The sequence below is a fragment of the Nerophis ophidion genome, linkage group LG24, assembly GCF_033978795.1.
Source record: "Nerophis ophidion isolate RoL-2023_Sa linkage group LG24, RoL_Noph_v1.0, whole genome shotgun sequence".
NCBI classification, from domain to species: Eukaryota; Metazoa; Chordata; class Actinopteri; order Syngnathiformes; family Syngnathidae; genus Nerophis; species Nerophis ophidion.
The window spans coordinates 18240985-18268094 of record NC_084634.1 but is presented as its reverse complement, the minus strand read 5'-3'; the positions used below and the strand labels follow the sequence as shown (position 1 = coordinate 18268094).

The 27110-nt window shown below is 39.2% G+C and overlaps 1 protein-coding gene across 8 annotated transcripts in view; it reads right to left on the bottom strand.

The window, feature by feature from the left end:
- The window catches only part of gphnb (gephyrin b), a 622746-nt gene that overhangs the window by 155695 nt on the left and 439941 nt on the right, over positions 1–27110 (bottom strand). For all 8 annotated transcript variants that reach the window (XM_061885720.1, XM_061885721.1, XM_061885723.1 and 5 more), the window contains exons 10-12: positions 14848–14942; positions 11594–11660; positions 4375–4647 (exon numbers count right to left, since the gene is read on the bottom strand). In XM_061885720.1, coding sequence (XP_061741704.1) covers positions 4375–4647; positions 11594–11660; positions 14848–14942 — 435 coding nt within the window. The remainder of the gene's footprint in view (positions 1–4374; positions 4648–11593; positions 11661–14847; positions 14943–27110) is intronic.

Below are 27110 nucleotides of genomic sequence, written 5' to 3'. Positions count from 1 at the left end.
CTCCCTGGACCTCTTTCAGAGATGTGTGAAAATGGAAAAAAAAATTAAAAAATGTTGTAAGAAAACAAACATGACACAAACTTTCCTAATTATTAGAAATCCCACTGTTTTATATTAAACATGCTTCACTGATGAGAGTATTTGGCAAGCACCGTTTTGCCCTACTAATTTCAGCGATTTTTGAGCTCACCGTAGTTTGTTTACATGCATAACTTTCTGCGACGCTGCCACAGAAAGACGTTTTTTATGCCACTCCTTCTTTGTCTCATTTCGTCCACCAAACTTTTTATGCTGTGCGTGAATGCACTAAGGTGAGCTTGGTTGATGTTATTGATTTGCTGGCGTGCTTATCAGGCATATTTGATCACTGCATGACTGCAAGCTAATCGTTGCTAACATGCTAGCTGTATGAACAAATTGCAAAATTATGCCTCATTTAAAAGGTATATTTCTCTGTGAGCGCTTTGAGTGTTTAGAAAAGTGCAATATAAATCTAAATTATTATTATTTGCACTCATTTAATTTCCTTTACTTATGTCCTCTGTGTATTTAATTTGTCTCCTGACACATTATCTGTATGTAATAGTGTCTGCAATTTCTGTGTTTGTGTGCCATGTTGTTCCAGACCACAGCAAATGTTACACACCTAGCAAAGATGGTAATAAATCCTTTAGAAGAAGACAGCCTGCCGTTTCCTTTAACTTGGACACACACATCTATCTATACCTTTGGTCATTCTAAGCCAGTAATTTCCAGAACGTATCTCATCCTGTGAAAAGCCTCCATTTTACTAATGACTTCCAATGTTGCAAAAATGTGTACAATAAAAATTAAAATACAACATTTCTGTCAACGAAGATTTGTGTCAGCCTTTGTCAGGCTAGTATAGATAACAGACACTTACATCATGTGTTGCCTTCATTATAACACTTATGCAAGGCTTTTAATTTTTTGCGGCTCCAGATTTATTTTGGGATTTTCGGTCCTTCAACATTTTGAGTTGCAGACCCCTGGTATAGGCTATTTATGGCAGCGTTTTTTTTAGAATTAGAATCAGAAATACTATATTAATCCCTGAAGGGAAATTAAACCAGTGTGCTGCGGCCGTGAGGTATTGTCTGGTGTGCCATGGGAAATGATGCAATTTCGTCAAATTTTTGCAAACCAATAATTACAAAATGTAAATAATGTGCGGTTGTTGAGTTTTCAGAGATCGGCAGAGTAACCATGCAATACTCTTCCATATCAGTAGGTGGGTGCAAGTAGCTAATTGCTTTGTAGGCCGACTTTGAGACAAGAGAATAAGTGATGCATGGACAGTTATAGTTATAGTTTGAATTATTAACAATTGTGTCAGTTATTTGATGAGAGTGACATTATACTGCCAATATAGGCGACTGAGATTCATTTTTTATGTGTAAAAAATAAGAAATATAATCCTCTGCATGCAAGCTTAGTACTTAGTTATTAGCCAATAGTGTTTTAACTCATAAAACCTTCAGTAGATCAGACACCGTTTCCTCCTGCTATGTTTTCTTATTAATTCCCAATACCGGTGCTTCTAGGAAGTAGAGTTACAATGTCATCGACTGTAACAACGAGTTGTAGCCACACGCTCTTTGCACAGTCCCATTATAATGTGTTTATGAGTGAGGGTGTCAAAATGTTGTGGCAGGCTGCCACGAATAAATGAAAGTATGGTAAAGACTAAAGTGAAGCGGTGCCACAACAATTTATGGATCAAAAATTGTTGACGGTGTGAGATGAGAAGGATCAAATGTATCACTTAAAAGTGCTATTTGTAGCATTTTATAAACATGCATTTATCATATTGTCAAATTGTGTTTGTTGGATGAGGACGAGAAGGATCGCTCTTCAAGTTGCAACTGTGAAGTTCCTTTCATTAAACTAGACAACGCGTGTGTGGACATTAACACTGTAAGAGTTTTTATTCCGGCATTAGAATCAGGATAATATCATGAAAAGAAAAGATATTAAAGTTTGATCAAAAGTGGTCTAGATTTCGTCATCCTCATCATAACTTTATTATAAGGTATACAGAACGTAACTTTTTTTTTTTTTTTTATATTTGAAAAAATATATATATAAAAAATATATCACTTAATAAATATTCCTAAAAGTTTTTTTGCACTTTTAAATAAAAAAAAAGGTGTATTCAGGAAATCCTTGTTTATTGATTGTAATTAGTTCCTTGCTTGACCATGGTGAATAGATCCATCCATTTTCTACTGCTTATTCCCTTTGGAGTCGCGGGGGGCGCTGGTGCATATCTCAGCTACAATCGGGCGGAAGGCGGTGTACACCCTGGACAAGTCACCACCTCATCGCAGGGCCTGGTAAATAGATATGTATTTAAAATATAATTTTTTTTATAGCTGGATCAGTAGTTTTCAAACTTTTTTTACCCAGTACCACCTCAGAAAACACCTGGCTCTCCAAGTACTACCATTATGACCAACATTAAAATACAGTAGCATAGTAGGCCTAAATATCCATTAAAAACAGGGCAAAGGTTTTATTTAACAAGTATATGTGATATTTTGGCCATTGTAACGATACACAGTTTTAACAGTAACACTGTGTTTGAATATTTAATGGATTCTTTGGCGTACCACGAGATGAAGCCTCGTACCACAGTGTGAGAATTACTGAGACAAGGCATAAAAGACCTGTTTATGACCTTTTAAATGATTATATTTGCTTTTTCTCCTCAAAATATTGTGAGCTATCAATTCATCATCATTAAGGCTGCATAATAATGAGGACAGACACGCTAAAGACGTAACAAACTGGTCTCATCATGCCGGCACAGAAGCAAGGCACTACTGTGTAACAATGGCCACACCCCCATGTAATGTACCCTATATATATGTAACAACCACAGACACTTCAATAAAATCCCCTGAAGAGCAGACAAAACCTGCGAAACAGGCTTGTAGGGATGACATAGCCTGTGTGTTTTATATATATATATAAATTAGGGCTTTCAAATAATTGTTTTCTTAATCAGAATAATCACATTTTTGTAACTTGGATTAATCATAGGATAGGCCCCAGCATACCCCGTGACCCCGTAAGGGACGAGCAGTAGGAAATAGATGGATGGATTAAATCATAGATGACTATTTGCTTACGTAATTAAACTTTGCTAAAGAAAAGACCCCAATATTTGTACAAAAGTAAAATTTTATTGTGAAGAATTTATCCAGGAACGGTTTTAAACATTTTACTTATATAAAAATAAAAAATACATTGTAATTTTAAGTTGTTCCTTTAGTGCAATAAGAATCATATGTTTAACATATCGTAAGATTTTTTTGTTAAAATGAAGCCAAAAATTAATATTTTTATTTTGAAAAGTATCGAAATACATGTTGGTACCGGTATTAAAATATAAAAACAAGGCAGGGGTTTTATTTCACTAGTATATTTATTATTTTGGCCACTGTAACATTACACGCAGTTTAACACTGTTTGAATATAAGTAATTCTTTGGCATACCACTAGATGGTAACAAACTGAGCTAGAGCATAATAGACCTTACGACCTTCTAAATATCAATCAATCAAACAATGTTTATTTACATAGCCCTAAAACACAAGTGTCTCAAAGGGCTGCACAAACAACAACGACATCCTTGGTAGAGCCCACATTAGGGCAAGGCAAAACTCACCCCAGTGGGACGTCGGTGACAGTGACAAGGATGACTATGAGAAACCTTGGAGAGGACCGCATATTTGGGCAACTCCCTCCCACCCCCTCTAGGGGACCGATACGATACATTGACATGAAATAACAACCACAAATACACCTTTAGACTCTTTTCATTTGTTTAATCCCATATAGTAATGTTTCCTGAAGCTGAGCCAATCAGTGGCCACGATACTGAACAGTGCTTTCTGATTGGTTTGGTCTCATCGAGCGGCCAACACGACTGTGACTGCTATTTTTAGTTCATAAAAAATGTCTATGCATGAAAATGCTTCATTTAGTCCAAAAATATGTATGCTCAAATTTAAAAAGTAAATATAAAAAAATTGGCGATGGAGTGAAGTCCCAAACTTCGAAGCGAAATGTGGCGAGGGACGACTGTGAGCAGATTTACATAAAGATGGTTTCATAAAATGGACACATGATGATGATGATGATGATTATGATGTGAAATAAAAAACATGCAAATCTCAGCTAGTATTTAGAAATGGCAAAACGTCTTATCTGCAACCTCAGCAAAACATGTGTGTGCAGCATCAGGTCGAAATTAAAAAACTAAACAACATGCCAGTCCCTTTTCGTAGCAAGTGTTGCATAACAAACAACACATAAAACCAGTGCATTTAATCAACTCATTTGTACCTTGGCGGCGATGGAGGCTGCGGTGATGTGGGAGGAGGAGCTGTCCTCCGTGGACGCCACGCCACTGTCCTTCTTCTCCTCATCCTCCTCTTCGCACTGCACGCCCTTGTCCTCCGTCTGACGCCGTGGCGAACTGTTGGGTGGCGGCGAGAGAGGCGGCGGCGGCGACGGCAGGTCCTCCAACTCGTCCGCCGCCTCCTTTACTTTCACCACGGCGTCACGCAGGAGGTCGATGGCGTGGGGCAGCGCCGGCAGGATGAACTGGAAGCATTCCTGTGACGGGGCACAACGAGGAAGCTCAGTCATGCGGTCAACAAAGAACTCTCCATTGTTGTGGTTGTTAAAAGTTAAGGATTTGTGTGGTTTTTGATCGTTTGTGAAGGCACTAAAGGGACTTCTGTGTGTGTTGGTCGTTGTTGTTTTGACTTGCTACGAAAGAGAAAAAATATCCATCACCTCTTTGTTAAGTTTGTTTGACAGACAGTGATTGATATTGTGTTCACTGAAGTATGGACTTTTATCAAGGCTGGAAGGTTTTGATTTTACGCGCCTTCAAAGAACCCCTGTGCAAAGTTTCCTAAAAAATGTCATTTTTGCCTCTTTGAGCTGTAATTTGACACCCTTAAAATGCTTCAAAGTGCAAGTTTAAGCTCTACTATGCAAAGCGAAAGCCATTTATCAACAACATCCAGAAACGCCAAGTTGTAATTTGACCCCCTTAACATGCTTCAAAACTCACCAAATTTTACACACACACATCAGGACTGGCAAAAATTGCCATCTAATAAAAAACCAAACCCCCAAAAATCCCAATTGCGCTCTAGCGCCCCCTAGGAAAAAACACAGACAAAACTACTTGTAACTTTAGTTAGGAATGTCGTAGAGACATGAAACAAAAACCTCTATGTATGTCTGACTTACACCTACATTTTAATAAATGCCATACTTCAGCAAAAATCAACAGGAAGTTGTCAAAATCCCTTCAAAACAAAATTTGTAGAAAACAATGTCATTTTTGCCAGTGTGTCGATGTTAAGATATTACGCAGAGTTGGTAAGTCTATTTGTTTGCTAATAGTAGCTACTATCCATCCATCTTCTAACGCGTATCCGGGTTTGGGTCGCGGGGGCAGCAGCCAAAGCGGTCCCGTCCATCGCTGCTTGCAGCTTTAATAATTAGATTGTTTCTTATGGAGACAATTGCTTTACTATAAGAGCTTTTCTATTTACCAACCGTTAAGTTCGTAAATCGAGGTTTCATTGTAGAGTATATGACATCACCTGACTGCCACATTCAAAGACAGCATTATTTGTACAGTAAATAATAATTTAACGCCAGGTCAAAATACATAGGCATGAACCGCTGTGGCTGTAGGCAACATCCTGTTTGTAGTTTTTAACAACGCCACCAGATGGCAGTAGCGGTTATGACGTAACATTAGTGGAGGCTTGATCGGTATAACAAAGAACAAATATTCAATCCTACAATATCCCATTTGTGGAAAAGGAGAGATGCACCAACCAAAGCACATTGCATCGATTTATAAACTAGCGCAACATGTATCCGATAAGAACTACCGTTGGCAACAATTTGTAGTTTGACACGGCACTTGGCAACAGGTGCCGCCTTTTAAAAGCACACACTCACGTACTCCAATCTCATGCAACATCTCTCATGGCATACATTGCTACAACCTATTACTAACGTGTTGTTATTACCGCTGCTATTTCTTTAATTCACTATATGGATGTCAATTACAGTAAACATTTGTTTTATTATTTACATATTTTCACACTACAGTTATTCTAACATGTTTAAATAAAACCTTGTATTTAAAACTATGTGGACAAAAAAGAAATGTACTGTCAAACTAGGTGTATGGTAGTAATGCTGGAAAATGTATTAAATTTTAATCCGGATTTCCATTTTGGCTTCCTCATGATTATAACAATATTTCAATCGGAAATAAACGACTAATTGGTCACACCGAGTGTTTGCAGTTTCATGAGCTTGTAACAGTAAAACGGATGGGTGAGCGTTTGTGTGAGAAAAAAAAAAAGCAAATCTCGTAGAAGTTTGGGATGTTGCCTACGTTACTACATTTTATTTGAAACAGCGCTAATGCGCCTAATCAATAATCAAACAAAAATACGGCCTTTTGATTGCCGCAGAAACGTTACTGCAGACTGGATCACAGAATTGGCCAATAAGACGGAATCCGCTGTTAAACGCAGAATATTACAGAAATTGACATAAATCTGAGTGAAATGTTGTCACGTTTATTTGGGGAAGGAATATGTCCAATACCGATCATTCAATGTGGAGACGGCCACTCGAAACAGCGACTACCCCAGCAGACGATGGTATGGAACACCGCAGAGGCCACAATGTTTTTTTTGTAGTCTTTGTTTTACTTTGTAGCTGTATGTAGAAATGGGCTGGTTGCATTAGCTCTGCTCTTTTTATGTCTTTAATATTCTTTGATGTTTCCGATTTACACACATGCTTATGTGTGCTATGGCTATGCGATTTTGTTTTCCCTTGGCCAAAGTCTGGACTCCTTCTCCAGGACCCAGGCTTAGACAGAACAGCGATCCTGTTCTGTCTCTCTGTAATGTTTGTCTGATCTTGAATGGGATTTTTGCTGAAAATCTTAATTTCCCCCCAGGGATTAATAAAGTATTTCTGATTCTGATTCTGATTATTTCTGTTCTCCAATCGACGCTTTGCTTCCTGGTCGCCCAGTTTATGTGTCAGTGTGCCGTTGGCTCCTCTGCTATTTCTATACACTTCTCCTCTCTCCTGAGACAAAAGCTAATCTGTGAAATTATTTATCTTCCTGTGTATTTTAAGCACTGACGCGATACATTATTAATCTAGCCAAAGCTTTACAGTATCAACTTCTTTAATGTAGCCTAAACTTAAAATGCGACTGCATTCAAGTCTGGGAGTATTTATGGACAGAAGACTGAGGAGTCCTGTTCGGGTTGCGAGTACAGACCGCGTCAAAGCTAGGAAGCTTTCTTCTTCTTCCACTTTGTGCTTTCATTGCATGCCGGGGTATCTTTGGGTACCTCCGCTTTGTCCTGGAGGGGAATAACTGTCAAGAACACTAAAGAGCAGAATCCCTGGATATACTGCGAGTCAAGTGAAGCACAGGAGCAATAAAAGTGGAAAAAAGCTGTGATGTGGTGAGGTGGCTGGTGCTGATGAAGAGGAAGAGACAAAGAAAGAGGGAAACAAAGTGAGGAGTAAATTTGTGCAATTCACTCTCACCATGCAATTACTTGACACTTTCAATGGGAACTGCACTTTTTTTTGGCGGAATACTGCCTATCGTTCACAATCATTATGAGAGACAAGAAGATAAAAGTAGTTTTTTTTGCATTCTAACATGTAAAAATCCGCTCGTTCTTGGTGGCTGGCAATGCAGCTAATAGGCACAATCAATTCCACCTCTAAATCACTTTAAAAATGCATTCGAAAACCGTCAACAATACTGACGTTCTGCAACATGTATAATAACCAAGCTGTTGTTATTGTAAGAGCGAACACTCAGGAACTATTTTTCTAGCGTATAAACACATTGGCGTGCTACGTCAGGGGTCCCCAACTACCGGTTTGGGGACCGGTGCTGGTCAGTGATGCTTTTGCTACCGGGCCACGCAGAAATATTAATTAATTTATATTTTACAGCATTTTCTCCAACTTAACTTTGGCCTGTCCCACTAAACACACCAATAAGCTTGTTTATAGATGTATATTACAACTCCTTTGTTATAATAACAATAATAATGGATTAGATTTATAAGGCGCTTTTCTATTATTTGATACTCAAAGCGGTCACAGAGAAGTGGGAACCCATCATTCATTCACACCTGGTGGTGGTAAGCTACATCAGTAGCCACAGCTGCCCTGGGGTAGACTGACGGAAGCGTGGCTGCCAGTTTGCGCCTACGGCCCCTCCGACCACCACCTATCATTCATTCATCAATCATTCACCAGTGTGAGCGGCACCGGGGGCAAGGTTGAAGTATCCTGGCCAAGGACACAACGGCAGCAATTTGGATGTCAATAGAGGGGGGAGCGAACCTGCAACCTTCAGGTTTCTGGCACGGCCGCTCTACCCACTACGCCATGCTGCCCCAATATTACATCAATGCACATTAATGGACATATAACATGTTAATGTGCCAGATTGTAGCCAAAGCCTAAATTCCATTTGCAGGGTCATTGCATATAGCAGGGGTTCTTAACCTGTTTGACCTCAGGACTGAACTTTTCCAATACAGAGGAACCAAGGAACCACTCCAATATTAACACTAAATTAGTAACCTTACTCTTGATTTTGATCATATTTAATACAATAAGATATTTAACCTACTTACAGTGCACTACCTTGTAAAATGATATAAAGCATAAGTCAATCACAAAGATTATATTATTAATTTAACAAATAAACCTCAGACTTAGGTCAGGCTGATTAGAAAAAAATTGTCTATAATGTTGTGCTAAAATTAATAAACAAAATTAATAAGCAATATGTTTCTTAACTAAACTGTCAATAAAATTAAACTGCAAACGAAAACAGAGCTTCACCACATCAGTCATAATTTTTGTGCTTAAGAAGTTTCTCCATGACATTAGAGCCAGACTTCTGTCTGTATGATATTGTCATTACTGCCACAAGTGGTGGAAAAATGCATTACAACAAAGTACCGCCGCGGCCTATGTGGACCACAGCTGAAAAAACAGATATATTACATTCTAGGGGGCAACAGTGGGCCCTATGGTTAAGAAACACTGGTATACAATATATTCCATCAACATGCCGGGGACCATCTCTTTGTAAAGAACCACGCCCTGCAGGGCTCCCACAACTCCAGCGTTACGGTGAGTTGATTTTTCATGGTAATTATTTTTATTTTTTCCTGCCACACGTGGAATGCCGGTCCGTGAAAACAATGCATACATTAAATCAGGGGTCTCAGACACGCGGCCCGCGAGACGTTATTTTGTGGCCCGCACCTTGATATGTAAATTCTGTGTTAGTGTGGCCCGCAAGTTTTATATGAATGGTGCATGACAGCATCATATTTGTCATACATGCTATAATTACCAACCCTTCAGAATTTTCTGGGAGACTCCGGAATTTCAAGGCAATCATTCAAGGGTAATCACTCCCTCGAACATCCGTCAGTTTTCAACTGAACAACAATATTTAATGGGTGCTGTGATGACACTGCCTTTGACACACTCTACAACTTGTACTAACAGCATTCCATCTCAGACTTCTGTGTATTTGGATTTTATGAACACAAGTCATAGCGTCTGCCTTTTCATCAAACATACAGCATACAGTCTCAGTCACATGTTCTTCAATACTTCTGCAAATACCCATCAGTGACTGCAAGGCATACTTGAGCAACAGCCTTACAGGTCACACTGACGGTGGCTGTATAAAAAAGTTTATCACTGTTACAAATATGCGCCACACTGTGGACCCACACCAAAAAAGAATGACAAACACATTTCAATGTGTTTCGGGAGAACATCCGCACCGTAAGACAACATAAACACAACAGAACAAATACCCAGAATCCCATGCAAGCCTAACTCTTCCGGGCTACAATATACACCCCCGCTACAACCCGCCCCCCACACATTTACACCCATCCCTGCCGTGCGTTGGTTGAGATGGAAACTTAGGGCTGCAAGGTGTTCTGGGTATTTGTTCTGTTGTGTTACAGTGCAGATGTTTTCCCAAAATGTGTTTGTCATTCTTGTTTGGTGTGTGTTCACACGCATACTTGTAACAGTGTTAAACTTGTTTATACAGCCACCCTCAGTGTGACCTGTATGGCTGTTGATCAAGTATGTCTTGCAGTCGCTAACGTGTGTCGACAGTAGTCTCTTATGTATGTGGCTAGGCCGGCATGCTGTTAATATGGTGTAAAGTCGAAAGGGATGACATGTTGTAGAGGGCGTTAAAGGCACCACGAACACGGCACGCTTATGATATTGTTGACTGGGTGAAAATCAGGACAATATTCTGGAGAACGTTCACCCCGGGCAATTGTCAGGAGGTCCACTGAAATTCGGGAGTCGCCTTGAAAAATGGGTAGGGTTGGCTAGTATGTTGCAAGGGTAGGAAAACCATTCAAGGAAGGTGAATCCATTAAAACGTGAATGTTAGATTTCTTGAGAAATCTTTTCTTGCGGCCCAGCCTCACCCAGTGTCTGCATCCAGTGGCCCCACAGGCAAATTGATTTTGAGACCCCTGCATTAAATGGTCCCTGGTGGGGAAAAGGTTGGGAACCCGGTGCTACGGTATTAGCCGTAAAAGCTCCGGAAAGAGATAAGATAGCTTCTACGTCAACACAAAACATGTTTGAGTTTGTAATGCACAACATAATGCGATAAGACACCAATCTGTACTGACTTAAAAACAATTATATTACAGTATCTGTCAAGTATTATTTCAGCCAGACAGAACAAAATGTAGAAAATGAAAATGGATTATTAATCTACATGTTCATTTACTGGTAATATCTGCTCACTTTCTGTTTTAACATGTTCTTGCTACACCTGATACCTAAAATGTAATAAACACTTATTCTTCTGTTGTTTGATACTTTACATACGTTTTGGGTTATACTACAATTTGGGATATTGATCCAATACCATACGGTCATACATACAGTCCTCATGTGTCCAGTGACGTATTTCCTGAGATTATAAACATAATAAAAATTACAAAAACAAAGAAAGACTTTGAGGTGATCAAAAATCTGGATGTAATCATTGTAATACAGTACAGTCTTAATATGGCTCTCGTACTTGATATCAAATAAATATCATTCGATACTTGGTTTTTTTCCAGATATTGGACTGATATTAGATCAATATCAGATCAGGACACCCTTACAGAAAACGCTGTAAAGCCTTGAATAGCTGGGTGAGCAAATACCAAATCGCGAATAGGCAATTAGTCAAGGCATTTAAGACGAAAGGACTTTTTGTTTAATTTGCAAAACTTAACAAAAATACTTTAATCTTAAAACAAACTTAAATAGTAGCCCCTTGGAGTCCCCCGGGAGGAGCTGGACAAAGTGGGTGGGGAGAGGGAAGTCTGGGCTTCCCTGCTTAGGGTACTGCCCCTGCGACCCGACCTCGGATAAGCGGAAGGAGATTGATGGACGATCAAATAAAACCTACCTGGGAGCCTTTCTTACTTCCTGGTAAGTTAATGATGAGCGTCTTCCCTCGGATGCCACACACAGGTCTGAAACATACAAACACAGGACACTTGGAAGCGGGAAGTAAACACTCAAAAACATCTTGGATCCCAACCTAAAATATATTTCTTTTAAGAGCCAAGCCTTTATCTAAATATGTCTGCATAAAACTTCTGCAGACCTGCCAACCTTCGGAAAACATTTATTTCCAGGTTTGCTATGCCGACTTGTACATCAAGTGGAGTTGGTGGAAGTGGGGAAAGTGAAAAACATTAACAAGCTGTGACGTTATTGGAAATACTTCCAAGAAGACGAGTAGATGCTTGTTTGCATGCGGAACCCAACACGCTGATCCTCGTGGCCGAATAAATATCCATACAAACTTTTGCAATGCAAAAATGCTTTAAAAAAAGATGCGCTTTGACTCAAGAAAATCCAAATTCAAAATCAAGCTGGGTTATTGCACACGAAACTGTATAAAACAAAAAATAGAGAAGAACTTAGTGTATATAAGATCATGCATGGCTTTAAGGCTCACACACACGATTATAATTTACATTATTTAATAGATGAGGTCTTAATTATGCCAACATTTGATTTCAACAATGTCAAAATGATCGAGGCAAGGACACACAATTCACTTTTTTGCCAATACATTTAATGCTTCATATTAATATTTGGAGTATGTCTGTCTATTAATTCATCTATGTTAACATTTTGCCACCCATTGCTGTCAAAATGTGTTCCTGTGACTACAACAGATTTGGGCCAATTGGGCAGCCGGCGGGTGTGGAAGCAAAAATAATAATAATAATAATAATAATAATAATAATAATAATAATAATAATAGCAATACATCAAATGGCATCTGAAGAAGGACCTACCTTTGTATCATGTACGACTGCTACCGCAAGAAGCTCTCCTGGGTTGTAATAATAAATTGAGTTGTCAAACTAGAGTCAAAGTCTTCCGTCCCCTTTTTGATAGCACTGGGTTGTTTAAATTTGAAAATACATAATTTTCACATGAAATTCCAATTTGGCTGTGAGCAGGCTACCGTATGAACATATTTTTTTGTAAGTTACACAAATGATATCTATATTGGGGGGTAATCAGAGTCACGGGGTGGAGCCAAGTAAACTCCTGCAATCAATTTCAAATTGATTGCTATGTAAAAAATAAATGTGTTTGGACACTTTAATATGTTAGAATTTATTTCTTGTGTACGTAACTTTCTGTATTCAAACATCTGTCTATTTTTAGTAGGAAATCCATGCAACTCTTAGTAAATGAGGCCCCTTCTCTCTAGTCTTGATATTAGAAATCTACTGTTATTACAAAACTCAGCCACCTGTGTGGCGGGGCCCCATTACATTGGTTTTTAAGTCGCTGTATTGGCTTCATGTCAGCTTCAGGTTGTATTTTAACGTTGGTTGCATTTGAAAAGTGTTATATTAGTCAAGTTTTATTGATTAATTGATTGGTTTATACTTTTAGTTTCTAAGCTTTTTTTATTTACAGTCACATGTACACAAATGACTGCAATTACGTTGTTGAAAAATCATGTTAATTCCTAGTACGATATGACACTATAAATCAGGAGTGTTGAAACTTTTTGACCTTGGGCCCAAAAAATTTGACCGGGGGCCGAAAGCTGACTACATATAATGTACAATATATATGTTTGTGCATATCATATTAATATGATGGACATGTAATGGATATATGGACACATAATTATTATAATGGATTTAATTGGATATTTAGAGTATGTGAAAGTTCAACTCACCTTCTACAAGTTTTGTAATCAATCAAGCTGCTAAAATGTGCCAGGACCGATAAGTGTGGAGAGTGTTTAATATTGTTCCCATCACGCACTCTAGTGGATTTAAATGGGTGTAATTTAGATTTTTTTTTTCTGGACGTTTTTTTTTTATGATATCCACAATGTTTAGTGAGCAGGTTGTGTTATGTGTGTTGAATCTTTATGTTTGTTGCATTGTTTTAATGCAACATGACTAGGGAAGGTTGTTTGGATTGCGTCATATGAGTAAATGTTGTGCTTTATTTAAAAGTACTTTCAAGGATCATTGATCTGATTTGCTCACATTGTCCACATGACGGCTAACCTGACTCTCGCCAGATCCTTGTAGTTCACTGAGCTCCACACAATCTGGGACTTCTTAATAGGAGATGTACTTCAGAAGGCGGGGCCTTGTACAAAAATCATTGTATGTGATTGGATAAACCACTTGTTCGTTATCTTGAATGTCGTGCTACTTCAACCATTCACATTGAAATCAACCCGTGACGCTGATGAGAGCGACGCCGGGAAATCCAAAACAGAACAGCCGACATATTGGATAACGACAGAGCGAAAAATGAGGTAACTTTTACCAAAACAACGCAGCAATGTCAGTAGACGATCGATGTCGCAAAACAGTTGCAATGGCAGAATCAATGTCAGTACGCGACTCCTTGCTCGCTATGAAAATCAACCCGGCGATCCTGATTGGTTCATTATTTTTTGCTATCCTGAAGAAGTTTGCAATGCCCTCGAGCCCAGATCGTTGTGTGGAGCTCAGCAAACTACAAGGATCTGGCGAGAGTCAGGTTACATGTTGGCAGCAAACATGTAGCATTCAAAGACCGCCGAGTATTTAAGATTCATTTGAAAGCACTCAGCCATGCAATGCTTTGTAGAACTCATGACGTTTTGTGGGCCAAATTGAAGAGGCCAATGGGCTGTAGTTTGGACACCCATGCAATAAACGGACCATTCGTCTTGCTAATTACAATTGGAAATCAATTTCACAATAACAATTTTTCCAGCATGCGTGAGTGACCTACCTGCAGTCCCTAACACATTGAAATGCAATTAAAATGAGTTAGAAAATAAGAGGAATGTAGTGTCAGGATTGGTCGGAGTTATTCTGACCTGACAACCGTGCACTACTGCCCCTCGCTGTTGAACCAGAGTATTGAATGTGCACGTTCGAAACCAACGGACACACTTTTGTTTTACAAGGCAAACGTAGATGTTAAATAAAATCAAGAGTGCTTGACAGGTCCGCTTCTGATGAATTTTTTCTCTCTACACTTGGCAAATGTGATGTTAATACCATCAGAGACATTTATTGTACTCACATCAAATAGAATCCTCAAGTCCAAAAGCGTGGAATAAAAAACTCATTTTTGTAACAAGAATAAACATGCGGAGATGGTGTTTCTGACCTGGAAAGCATGCCGAGTGGTGTGACGTTGAGGGACCCCATCAACATTGCCAGCGACATCCCCGGAGCCTCACGCTCTATCACCTCCTTAGTGGCCTGGAGAAATGGCAGAACAGAGGGAGGGAGTCATTAGTGGGATCCCAGCTGAAAAACTGTCTGCATCTTAGGTTTCCTTCTTGCAATAAATTACCATCTATTAATATACACATTATATATTTATTTAGATTTATGTATCTGTTGTAACGATGCTTCATTCCATTGGAAAGCCTGCTCTAAATTCCCCCCTTCAAGTTGACACTCAATCCACAGAGCGGTGTTTATCGGAGATTAGACCTCCAGAATTTGGGATTAGAATAATTTCTGACCTAAACGCAACTATGCGTTTGGCGTATAATTTTGGAAGTTTTGTTCAAACACAATTATGTTGGCTGACTTGTGACTACCCCTGTTTAAAATGCCGTCCCACAGCAGTGTGTGGCCAGCATAATGCCAGTAGTTGTAGCTGTGTATGGTTCGTCCAAATGCTTCTACATGTTCTTGCGGCCAAACAGCTCAATTTTTGTTTCATCTGACATCACATGGACAAAGTTCTGTGGTAAGGTGAAACAAAAATTGAGCTGTATGGCCACAATACCCAGCAATATGCTTGTAGGAGAAAAGGCAAGGTCTTTGATCGCAGGAACACCATACTACCATCACCATGTCAAGCATGGGGATGGTAGTATTATGATCTGGGCCCGTTTTGCTGCCAATGGAACTGGTGCTTTACAGAGAGTATGGGACAATGAAAAAGGAGTATTACCTCCAAATTCTTCACGACAACCTAAAATCATCAGCCTAGAGGTTGGGTCTTGGGCACAGTTGGGTGTTCCAACAGGACAATGACCCCAAACACACGTCAAAATTGTAAAAGAATGGTTAAATCAGGCTAGAATTCAGGTTTTAGAATGGCCTTCCCAAAGTCATGTCGACAATGCTAAAGAAAAAAAGTCAATGTCAGAAAACAAACAAATTTAGCTGAACTGCAGCAATTGTGTCAAGAGGATTGGTCAAAAATTCAACCTGAAGCTTGTGGATGGCTACCAAAAGCGCCTTATTTCAGTGAAACTTGCCAAGGGACATGTAACCAAATATTAACATTGCTGTATGTATACTTTTGACCCAGCAGATTTGGTCACATTTTTAGTGGACACATAATAAATTCATATAAGAACCAAACTTCATGAATGTTTTTGTGACCAACAAGTATGTTCTCCAATCACTCTATCACAAAAAAATAAGAGTTGTAGAAATGATTATAAACGCAAGACAGCCAGCACATTAGGATCCACTCTATAATCGCTGAGGATTGGTGCGGATTGCTGAGGAAAAAGTGTGGTACAATATTCGGTAATGACTGGTCAAATCAAATCAAACCAAGCTTTATTTATAAAGTGCTTTTCATACATTAAAAAAATGCAACGCAAAGTGCTTTAAAAAATTAAAAACAATACTACGGTGATCCATATCCCCCATTATATAAAACGTACGCCCGGACACAGATACCATACACGAACACAACATACACACATATGCAATTATATGGACCAATGATTGCATGAATACAGAGGAGACATGTGAGTAGGCACTATCACAAGAGCCATCTGCACCAAGAGGTCATCAGACCATGGCCACCAGGACGCTGACACAAAAGCGCCCCCACAAGCACGGCTGATAACCCCTGAGGCAGATGGCTCATCTGAGGAACGTTAGAAAATAAAAATGAAAAAACTTGTAAAATAGTAAGAATGGTTCTTACTATTTTACAAGTTTTTTCATTTTTATTTTCTATATATATATATATATATATATATATATATATATATATATATATACAAATTGTATATACATACAGTAAATAAATAAATATAACTAAGTGATGTACAGTACATCGTAAGGATTTGATAGATATGATACCCTTATCTATCCCGGTATTTAACGTGATGGATAAGTCCTACATGTCATTTGTGGGAATAAAGTTGTAAAAAAAAAATGCATTACAATTAGCATTTTTATTAGCACAAGAGGTTGAACAACTCCATCATGATGCACTTTAACATCTCCAGGTAGGGATTTCTTTATTAACAGCTGCTTTTTAAGTTTTAAAGATGTCAACTATGTGTGCAGAGCAAGGTGAAGAGCAGTTTGTCTTCTTGTAAAGACCAAACAGATCCCTCAATTTGTTTCTATTTAGACCTTTTACATGATACAGTATATTAAATATGCCATACAAATTAATACAGCCAATTAGCATTTATGTGGGTGTGCATTTTGTAACAATAGGAATTGTTATTTGTGTTTATGATGCACACGGACATATTTAAGTGACGGACCAGAAGCCATATTGAGTGTTGGCAGCTACCCATGTATGTTTGTGTGTAGTGTGTCCATTCATCCATCTTCTTCCGCTTTTCCGAGGTCGGGTCGCGGGGGCAGAAGCCTAAGCAGGTAAGCCCATACTTCCCTCTCCCCAGCCACTTCGTCCAGCTCCTCCTGGGGGATCCCAAAGCGTTCCAAGGCCAGCCGGGAGGCATAGTCTTCCCAACGTGTCCTGGGTCTTCCCCGCGGCCTCATACAGGTCGGACGAGCCCGTAACATCTCCCTATAGAGGCGTTCGGGTGGCATCCTGACCAGATGCCCGAACCACCTCATCTGGCTCCTCTCGATGTGGAGGAGCAGTGGTTTTACTTTGAGCTCCTCCCGGATGACAGACCTTCTCACCCTATTTATAAGGGAGAGTCCCGCCACCTGGCGGAGGAAACTCATTTCGGCCGCCTGTACCCGTGATCTTGTCCTTTCGGTCATAGCCCAAAGCTCATGACCATAGGTGAGAATGGGAAAGTAGATCGACCGGTAAATTGAGAACTTTGCCTTCCGGCTCAGCTCCTTCTTCACCACAACGGATCGATACAGCGTTCGCATTACTGAAGACGCCGCACCGATCCGCCTGTCGATCTCACGATCCACTCTTCCCTCACTCGTGAACAAGACACAGAGGTACTTGAACTCCTCCACTTGGGGCAAGATCTCCTCCCCAACCCGTAGATGGCACTCCACCCTTTTCCGGGCGAGAACCATGGACTTAGACTTGAGGTGCTGATTCCCATCCCGGTCGCTTCACACTCGGCTGCGAACCGATCCAGTGAGAGCTGAAGATCTTGGCCAGATGAAGTGAAGTGAAGTGAATCATATTTATATAGCGCTTTTTTCTCTAGTGACTCAAAGCGCTTTACATAGTGAAACCCAATATCTAAGTTACATTTAAACCAGTGTGGGTGGCACTGGGAGCAGGTGGGTAAAGTGTCTTGCCCAAGGACACAACGGTATTGACTAGGATGGCGGAAGCGAGGATCGAACCTGCAACCCTCAAGTTGCTGACACGGCCGTTCTACTAACCGAGCTGTACCGTCCCAACATGAAGCCATCAAGACCACATCATCTGCAAAAAGCAGAGACCTAATCCTGCAGCCGTGTGTGCTGTGTATTGTATGAATAAAAGTACAGTATATAAATATATCTTAAAAGTAAATAAGTATATCTAGTGTGTGGTGTGTGTTATATAAATAAAAAGACTCACTGAGCAAGGGTATTACTCGATCGTCCAGATTGTAGTCATTGTTGTTGTTTCAAAGCAACTTTATGCATTATTTTACATACATTTTTTTACTTTTTTGAGTGGATTAATATTTGCCTGTGGAATAATGGATCGCTACGGGGGCGGTTGACAAAACGTAGTTGTGACTCATCGTGAGTAAAGTGCGAGCACTTCAAACCGACACAGCGTGCGTCACTTTAGGGAACTTTGGAGGAGGAAATATTGTTGTGTTAGAAACTTTTGTGTGGTGTTGCTTCCTTATTTGTCATCATTCAAAGCTAATTTTAATGTGTAGCGGTGGCAGCTGAACGGAATGTACAGCGTGTCATAATGACGTCGTTCACCTGGAACAAAAAATACCGATAGCAATATCCTTAGTCCAGAATCTTCACGGTACTCATGGAACGACCTAATTTGGAAGCGGTACCAAAAAAATACCGGTGCCGGTAATGACAATACTGTAAGCAAGTAACAATGTAATTTCTTGCGTGGTGGTATTGACCTGATATCAATACTTTTGACAACACCAAATTCAGGCTGTGGACAATTTGTTTAAAAATAAACTTTGTTTTGTGTCCGTCTTGTTTGTGTAAATCCCTAAATAAATCAAAAGCAACATCAGCGTTTGGCATGGACCAGGGGTGTCCAAACTTTTTCCACTGAGGGCCACACATGGAAAAATTAAACCATGAGGGGGCCGTTTTGATATTTTTTCATTTTCAAACCAAAACAAAATATAAACATTCATTTTTCTTTTTACATTTAGTACTCACGGGTAACATAGAGAGTCTCCGTCATTAACATGTTAAAAATAGATCAAATTATTATTTTCATTTGTTATGTAACGCTTACAAAACATCTCTATATCAACTTCAGGTTGATATAAGGTTAAAAAAAAAAAAGGTTTTATGCCTTTTCAGTCAAAGACAACTTTGTTTTTTATAGTAAAACTGAAATATGCAGTATTTCCCCCATTGCCCAAAACATTCGGAAAGCAATGTTTGATCTGAAGTAATTGGAGTCCTAAAAGGATCAATAATGCAGGACATCATTGATTCAAATGTATTATTATTTCTGAGTAATCACAGTGAAAAAATAAATAAAATCCCACTAAAATATATTTTGGATCCAAAAGGTCCCCCACTCATAAAGTGATACATTTTTATTATTATTTGTTTAACTTTCAACACTTAAGTTACGAGATCAACTTCAGATATATCCGTCGATTTTACGTTTGAACTATTATTTTGTTGGTTTTATGCTCTTTTGTCAAAAAAAACACAGTTTTTATATGGCAACCACACAATATATGCACATAATATTTTCCACATAAAACATTATAAAGTGACATATTTGAAGTAATTGGAGCCTTAAATAGGTCAATAATTCCATCCATCCATCCATTTTCTACCGCTTATTCCCTTTGGAGTTGCGGGGGGCGCTGGTGCCTATCTCAGCTACAATCGGGCGGAAGGCAGCGTACACCCTGGACAAGTTGCCACCTCATTGCAGGGCAGGTCAATAATTCATTATAAAAAAAATGTTTTACTTTTTTTTTTTAGCATTGGCAAAAAGAGCAAAATAAAGAAAGACAAAAGAAAAACAGACAGCCTGCATCGCAGCATTGTGTCAACATTGCAACTTTTCCCCGTTAGATTTCACCTCATTCTACTTTTTTTTTGTGTTTTTATTTTTATTTTTGCAATAGCATTTCCAGAAAGTGTGGCGGGGCACTAAACAATTAGCTGCGGGCCGCAAATGGCCCTCTGGCCGCACTTTGGACACCCCTGGCATAGACTGTGAAAATTTGACAAGATTTTACGTTTTTGCCTGTTTCTTCTTCTAAGGCTATCTAAAATGATGAGAGGTAACTAAATTGAAGTTTCACAAAATAGTCTACAAAAAAGGAGTAAATAGTAAAGAGTAAGTCAGGAGCCTTCAATAAAAGAGCCTCCTCGTTTGTCTACCTAGGTTCCTTCCACCTTGACAAAGATTGAAACTGAAAGTTAACTTGATTTTGGGTTAATTTCTCGCTACCTGCACCTGCTACTTCTTCCTCCAATCATGAATGAGATACAATGTGTGCATATTTGCAAAAGACCTATGTGGAGAGGCGGAGCCGACAGTCCGACAGAGAGGCAGGGCATGGCCCAAGATGGCGGCGAGGAGGCGGGGATGGCGAGCGAGTAGCGAGGCGGGGCGTGCCGGGAGCGACGCCACAATCGAGATCAGGTGCGTGAGTCGCGCACCTGTATACGATTAATGAATCTCCTCTCGCTGTATTAAAGGGCAGCAGAAGAGGAAGGGGGGGAGAGAGAATGACAGAACGAGACGAAGCGCATGCAACCCGGAAAAGAGCGAGAGCGAGAGGCAGACGACTGAAAAGCAACCCGAAAAAGACTTTTCTTATTGGAAAATAAAAAAAGTCCAAACTGCTCAAAGCCATGTCCTTCCTTGGTGGTCCTGGGAACCCGCACGACGGGGAGAGTCGTTCACAACCTAAAACACAGGATGCATTCATGTGACGCTTAGCTGGCATCGTGGCGGTGTTTGCGTTTTCCCGTGGGTGCAGCGAAGATGGACACAGCGTACAAGTAGGAATACTAATTTATCATACAATAAAACGAACTAAAAACAAAGGCACTTGCACAAAGTCACTAGACAAAACAAACAGAAAGCGCACGTATGTAAACTAGGGACATAAACTGAACAGGAGTAGCGTGGAAGCCAACGAGTAACAAAAGTAGTCTTTACCACAATGCAGGACGAGCGACGTCAATTGTTGCGTGGGAGCAAACAAGAGTCCAAGAGCGAATGTCAAACAAAGGCGGTCTTAAATAGAAGACATAATCAACAAATCAGGTGCGCTACGACAAACAAAAGACAGGTGACACTAACGAGTTACCCTGACAACAGAAACCAAACAGGAAGTGCCACCGGGAACCAAAGACGTCAAATACAACACAGGGTGACAACAAAACCGAACAAAACCCAGAATATGGTCCAAGACGTGGACCATGGCAATTCATTGTGTTTATCTTCTTTTTTTTTTGGCTGAACCAAGGCCAAAGGGAGTAATTTCCACCGTGTTCCATCATGCTCAAATATTGTAAAATATTCCTTTAACAGCAGCGTCATTTAAAAGAGAAATAATTAGGCGACTAATAGCATTGATCAACCTAGAAACACCTCAACTATGTGTAACTTAACTTTAATTTCAGCCAAAAACTATTTTTATCATTAACTGAAAAATGAGCAAGTCACAGAGATCCCAGTTGCGACCTTTGTATATTGATTTACAACCCCTCACATACTATCACCAGGATATGAAAAATCCTTACACGACCTCCCAATCTATAAGTCTCATTGAATATCAAGATTAATTTCATCTTTAATCATATACGGAAATGTGCATGTTCTTTGACCAGCCGGTAATTAAACATTTTTTTAACGAGACATGAGTTGGTTACTGTACCATCTCGTCAATGAATTAATTATCCTTTTTTTTTTTTTTAAATCTTAACAGAAGTTTGCAGAGCCTTCTGCATACATTTATGTTTTATTACTTGAGGCGCTCATAGACGGAGAAAATATTGTCTTCTCCTCCAGCTGTGTGTGCGTGCTAGTTCGCCCTTGACTTGAGTGGCACTTCAAACGCGCCATTAGCAAGGGAGAGGGCGAGAAGGAGAAGAAGGGGGGCGGGGGGAAGACTTGAAAGAAGACAAGTCACCGATGGGTATTGTGGGCCTCGCTTGACTCAGGAGGGAGAGGGGAAGAAGAGTAGGAGGTACCGAGCACGGGTGAAATGGACTCTATTGGGACGGAGGAAAGGACGAGGGAGGGGCTCGGTGATAAATGTATGCTCCATATGTAAAGACACTGATTGGACGACATGAAGCTTGATCCATTGGACAATCAGGAGAATTTATGTGAGCGCTTTGTTTTTAAAATGTATACCATATTTCCTTGAATAGCCGCCAGGGCGCTAAATCAATTTAAAACCTCTTCTCACTCCTGCGCTTATTCAAGGCATGCGGTGAAAGTAAGCAGGCGCTAATAATTTTAAAACCTAATCTCACCCCTGCACTTACCAATCGCATGCAGTAGAAAATTGAGTGTGATAAAAAAATTAATAAAAAATTAATAAAAAATTAATAAAAAATTATTCTGCGGCCTTTACACAACGCTATCTGCGTGCCGGCCGGACACATGCATTCCGCTGTTTCTCATATGAGATTGCAATGCATACTTGGTCAACAGCCATTCCTTTTACACTGATGGTTGTAATATAAACAACTTTAACACTCTTACTAATATGTGCCACACTCTGTGAACCCACACCAAACACATTTCTGGAGAACATCGGCTCTGTAACAAATTATAAACGCAACATAAGAATTACCCACAATGCCATCCATCCATGAGTCTTGGCTATATTATACACGCGCCCCCAACCCCGCCCACCTCAACCGACGCACGGAGAGGGGGCGGGGGGGGGGGGGGGTTTGGTGCTAGCAGGGTGTATAATATAGCCAAGAGTCATGGATGCATGGCATTGTGGGTAATTCTTATATTGCGTTTATAATGTGTTACAGAGCCGATGTTCTCCTGAAATGTGTTTGGTGTGGGTTCACAGAGTGTGGCACATATTAGTAAGAGTGTTAAAGTTGTTTTATATCACAACCATCAGTGTGATCTGTATGGCTGTGGAACAGGACCCCAGGTTTACACAGTAAAAGCAAAAATAAACTCCTCCGCCATTTTGAAAATTACGACAGGGGAAGTGTCACTCGTGACGTCACATATTTGACCCGGCGGTAAAAGTAAGCATGCGCTAATACATTTGGGGAGTGAGATTGACCCGGCAGTAATTCAAGGCAGGCGCATATGACATGCCCGGCGGCTATTCAAGGAAATGCGGCAGTATAAAGCAGTGGCGGGCCGTGCGTTTCCCATCTAGGCCTTCAATGGTTACCTTTCCATCCATCCACTTTCTACCACTTGTCCCTTTTGAGATCCGTACCATGAATGATGTCACCACATGACCATTGCTGGAGAAATACTATACAGCAGGGGTCACCAACCTTTTTGAAACCAAGAGCTACTTCTTGGGTACTGATTAATGCGAAGGGCTACCAGTTTGATACACACTTAAAACATTTTCCAGAAATAGCCAATTTGCCCAATTTACATCCATATACCGGTATATATTAAAAAATTGGATTTTCTGTCTGTCATTCCGTCGTACTTTTTTTTTCCTTTTACGGAAGGTTTTTTGTAGAGAATAAATGATGAAAAAACACTTAATTGAACGGTTTAAGAGGAGAAAACAGGAAAAAAATTAAAATCTAATTTTGAAACATAGTTTGTCTTCAATTTCGACTCTTTAAAATTCAAAATTCAACCGAAAAAAAAGAAGCGAAAAACTATCCATCCATCCATCCATTTCCTACCGCTTATTTCCTTTCGGGGTCGCGGGGGGCACTGGCGCCTATCTCAGCTACAATCGGGCGACTAGCTAATTTGAATCTTTTTGAAAAAAATAAAAATATATTTTTTTTATGGAACATCATTAGTCATTTTTCCTGATTAAGATTAATTCTAGAATTTTGATGACATGTTTAAAACAGGTTAAAATCCAATCTGCATGTTGTTAGAATATATAACAAATTGGACCAATCTATATTTCTAACAAAGACAAATCATTATTTCTTCCAGATTTTCCTGAACAAAAATTTTAAAAGAAATTCAAAAGAGTTTGAAATAAGATTAAAATTTTATTCTGCAGATTTTCTAGATTTGCCGGAATATTTTGTTTGAATTTTAATCATAATAAGTTTGAAGAAATATTTCACAAATATTCTTCGTCGAAAAAACAGAAGCTAAAATAAAGAATTAAATTAAAATGTATTTATTATTCCTTACAATGAAAAAAAATAAATTTACTTGAACATTGATTTAAATCGTCAGGAAAGAAGAGGAAGGAATTTAAAAGGTAAAAAGGTATATGTGTTTAAAAACCCTAAAATCATTTTTAAGGTTGTATTTTTTTCTCAAAAATTGTCTTTCTGAAAGTTATAATAAGCAAAGTAAAAAAATAAATTAATTTATTTAAACAAGTGAAGACCAAGTCTTTAAAATATTTTCATGGATTTTCAAATTCTATTTGAGTTTTGTCTCTCTTAGAATTAAAGATGTTGAGCACAGCGAGACCAACTTGCTAGTAATAAAAAAAAAAAATAGAGGCAGCTCACTGGTATGTGCTGCTATTTGAGCTATTTTTAGAACAGGCCAGCGGGCGACTCATCTGGTCCTTACGGGCTACCTGGTGCCCGCGGGCACCGCGTTGGTGACCCTGATATACAGGAACACATTTACATGCTGTAAATGAAGAGTGCTCTGGTCCGCGCAGCTGTGATCCATGGCGTTCACCATGTGTGGCATTTCCTGCCGGGTGGTTCCGATGGAGCTTTTTCAAAAATGTGTGAAAATGGAAAAATATGAGGGGAAAAATATATTTTTTTGTTTAATAGGGTTTCTGTAGGAGGACCAACATGACACAAACCTTCCTAATTGTTAGAAATCCCACGGTTTGTATCAAACATGCTTCACTGATGAGAGTATTTGGCGCAGTTTTGTGGACAACTGTTTGTTTAACATGTACAAGTTTCTCCCACGCTGCCACAGTGAGACATGTTGGATGCCACTCCTTCTTTGTCTCATTTTGTCCACCAAACGTTTTATGCTGTGTGTGAATGCACAAAGGTGAGCTTTGTTGATGTTACTGACTTGTGTGGAGTGCTAATCAGGCATATTTGGTCAGTGCATGACTGCAAACTAATCGATGCTAACATGCTATTTAGGCTAGCTGTATGTATATATTGAATCATTTTGCCTCAATTGTAGGTATATTTGAGCTCATTTAATTTCCTTTACTTATGCCCTCTGTATATTTAGTTTATATTTGCATGTCTCATGACACATTATCTGTATGTAATATTGGCTACATTTCTGATCCAGACCACAGCAAACATTACCTAGCTTGCAAATATTGTAATAAATTCATTAAAAGACGACAGCCTGTCATTTCCTATAACTTGGACACAAACATCTATACCTTGGTAATTCTAAACCAGTCATTTCCAGGAGTTAGCTCACCCTCTGAGAAGCTTCCGCTTTACTAATGTTTTCCAATGTTGTAAAAATGTGTAGAATAAATATTACATTTCAACAATTCTGTCAATTAAGATTTGTGCGAGCCTGCGACACATAGTCATATTGATCAATCATCAATAAATCAATGTTTATTTATATAGCCCTAAATCACAAATGTCTCAAAGGACTGTAGGCTATTATAATTAATATAGACACTTACATCATGTGTTGCCTTCATTACAACACTTATATAAAGCTTTTAATTTTTTGCAGTTACAGACAATTTTTTGTGTGTTTTTTTGGTTAAATATGGCTCTTTCAACATTTTGGGTTGCCGACCCCTGTCCTAAGAACATAACCAGATTTCGCCCGTTTCTCTTCCAGGCAAACACAGAGATGCTTTCTGGTCTTCCCAAAAAGAATATAAGAAGTCTACAAATATTACAAAACTCGGCGACATGTGCGCTAATGTTGCTGCATTGGCTCCCCTACCGCATTAGGGTCCATTTTTAAAGTTCTATTATTGGCATTTAAATGTCTTGCCACTTATCTATCTGATCTGATTTAACCGTATAAACCCTCGTAGATCCTGAACTTTTATCTTTACCAAATACTACTATATCCATCACCTGTACAACAGCCTGCCACAGAGTCTCAGGACTACAGAAAAAAAAAAAGGTTAAACACATATATTTAATTGGGCTCTTTACTGATTTTGTTAAAACTCTTCCCTTCTTTTTTTTTATTTCTATTCTGTTATTTTCCATTTTATTTACTGCTATTGATACTGCTACTATTTTATTAATGTTTTTTTAAAAATATTATTTAAATATTGTATCATTTGTTTTATTTTGACAAACATTTTAAAATGTGTTTGATACTATTTTTAGATGGTGTTAATTTAAGTTATTCCCCAGGATGTACACCTCAAAGGTGGCATTTTTCCTCAAATCAATAGTTCTTTCTTTTCTTTTGTCTTTTTCCTTGATGTTGACCCTTGCCCGTGTATGAAAAATGCTACATTAGGGAAGGGATTCATACCGTCCAAGTCCTGGGTGGATGTTGCGTGAGCAGAAGAGGGGGATGGTTAATAATTTTACAATGCAGTCGAATAAAAATGATGGAAAGCGCCCCTCAACATAGCAACTGACCTTCGGGTAAAAGTCGGAATTGCCACAAAACACATTTATTCTCTTAAAGGGGAACATTGTCACAATTTCAGAAGAGTTAAAACCTTTAAAAATCAGTTCCCAGTGGCTTATTTAAATTTTTCCAAGTTTTTTTTCAAAATTTTACCCATCACGCAATATCCCTAAAAAGAAGCTTCAAAGTGCCTGATTTTAACCTCCGTTAGATACACCCGTCCATTTTCCTGTGACGTCACTTAGTGATGCCAATACAAACAAACATGGCGGATAGAGCAGCAAGGTATAGCGACATTAGCTCGGATTCAGACTCGGATTTCAGCGGCTTAA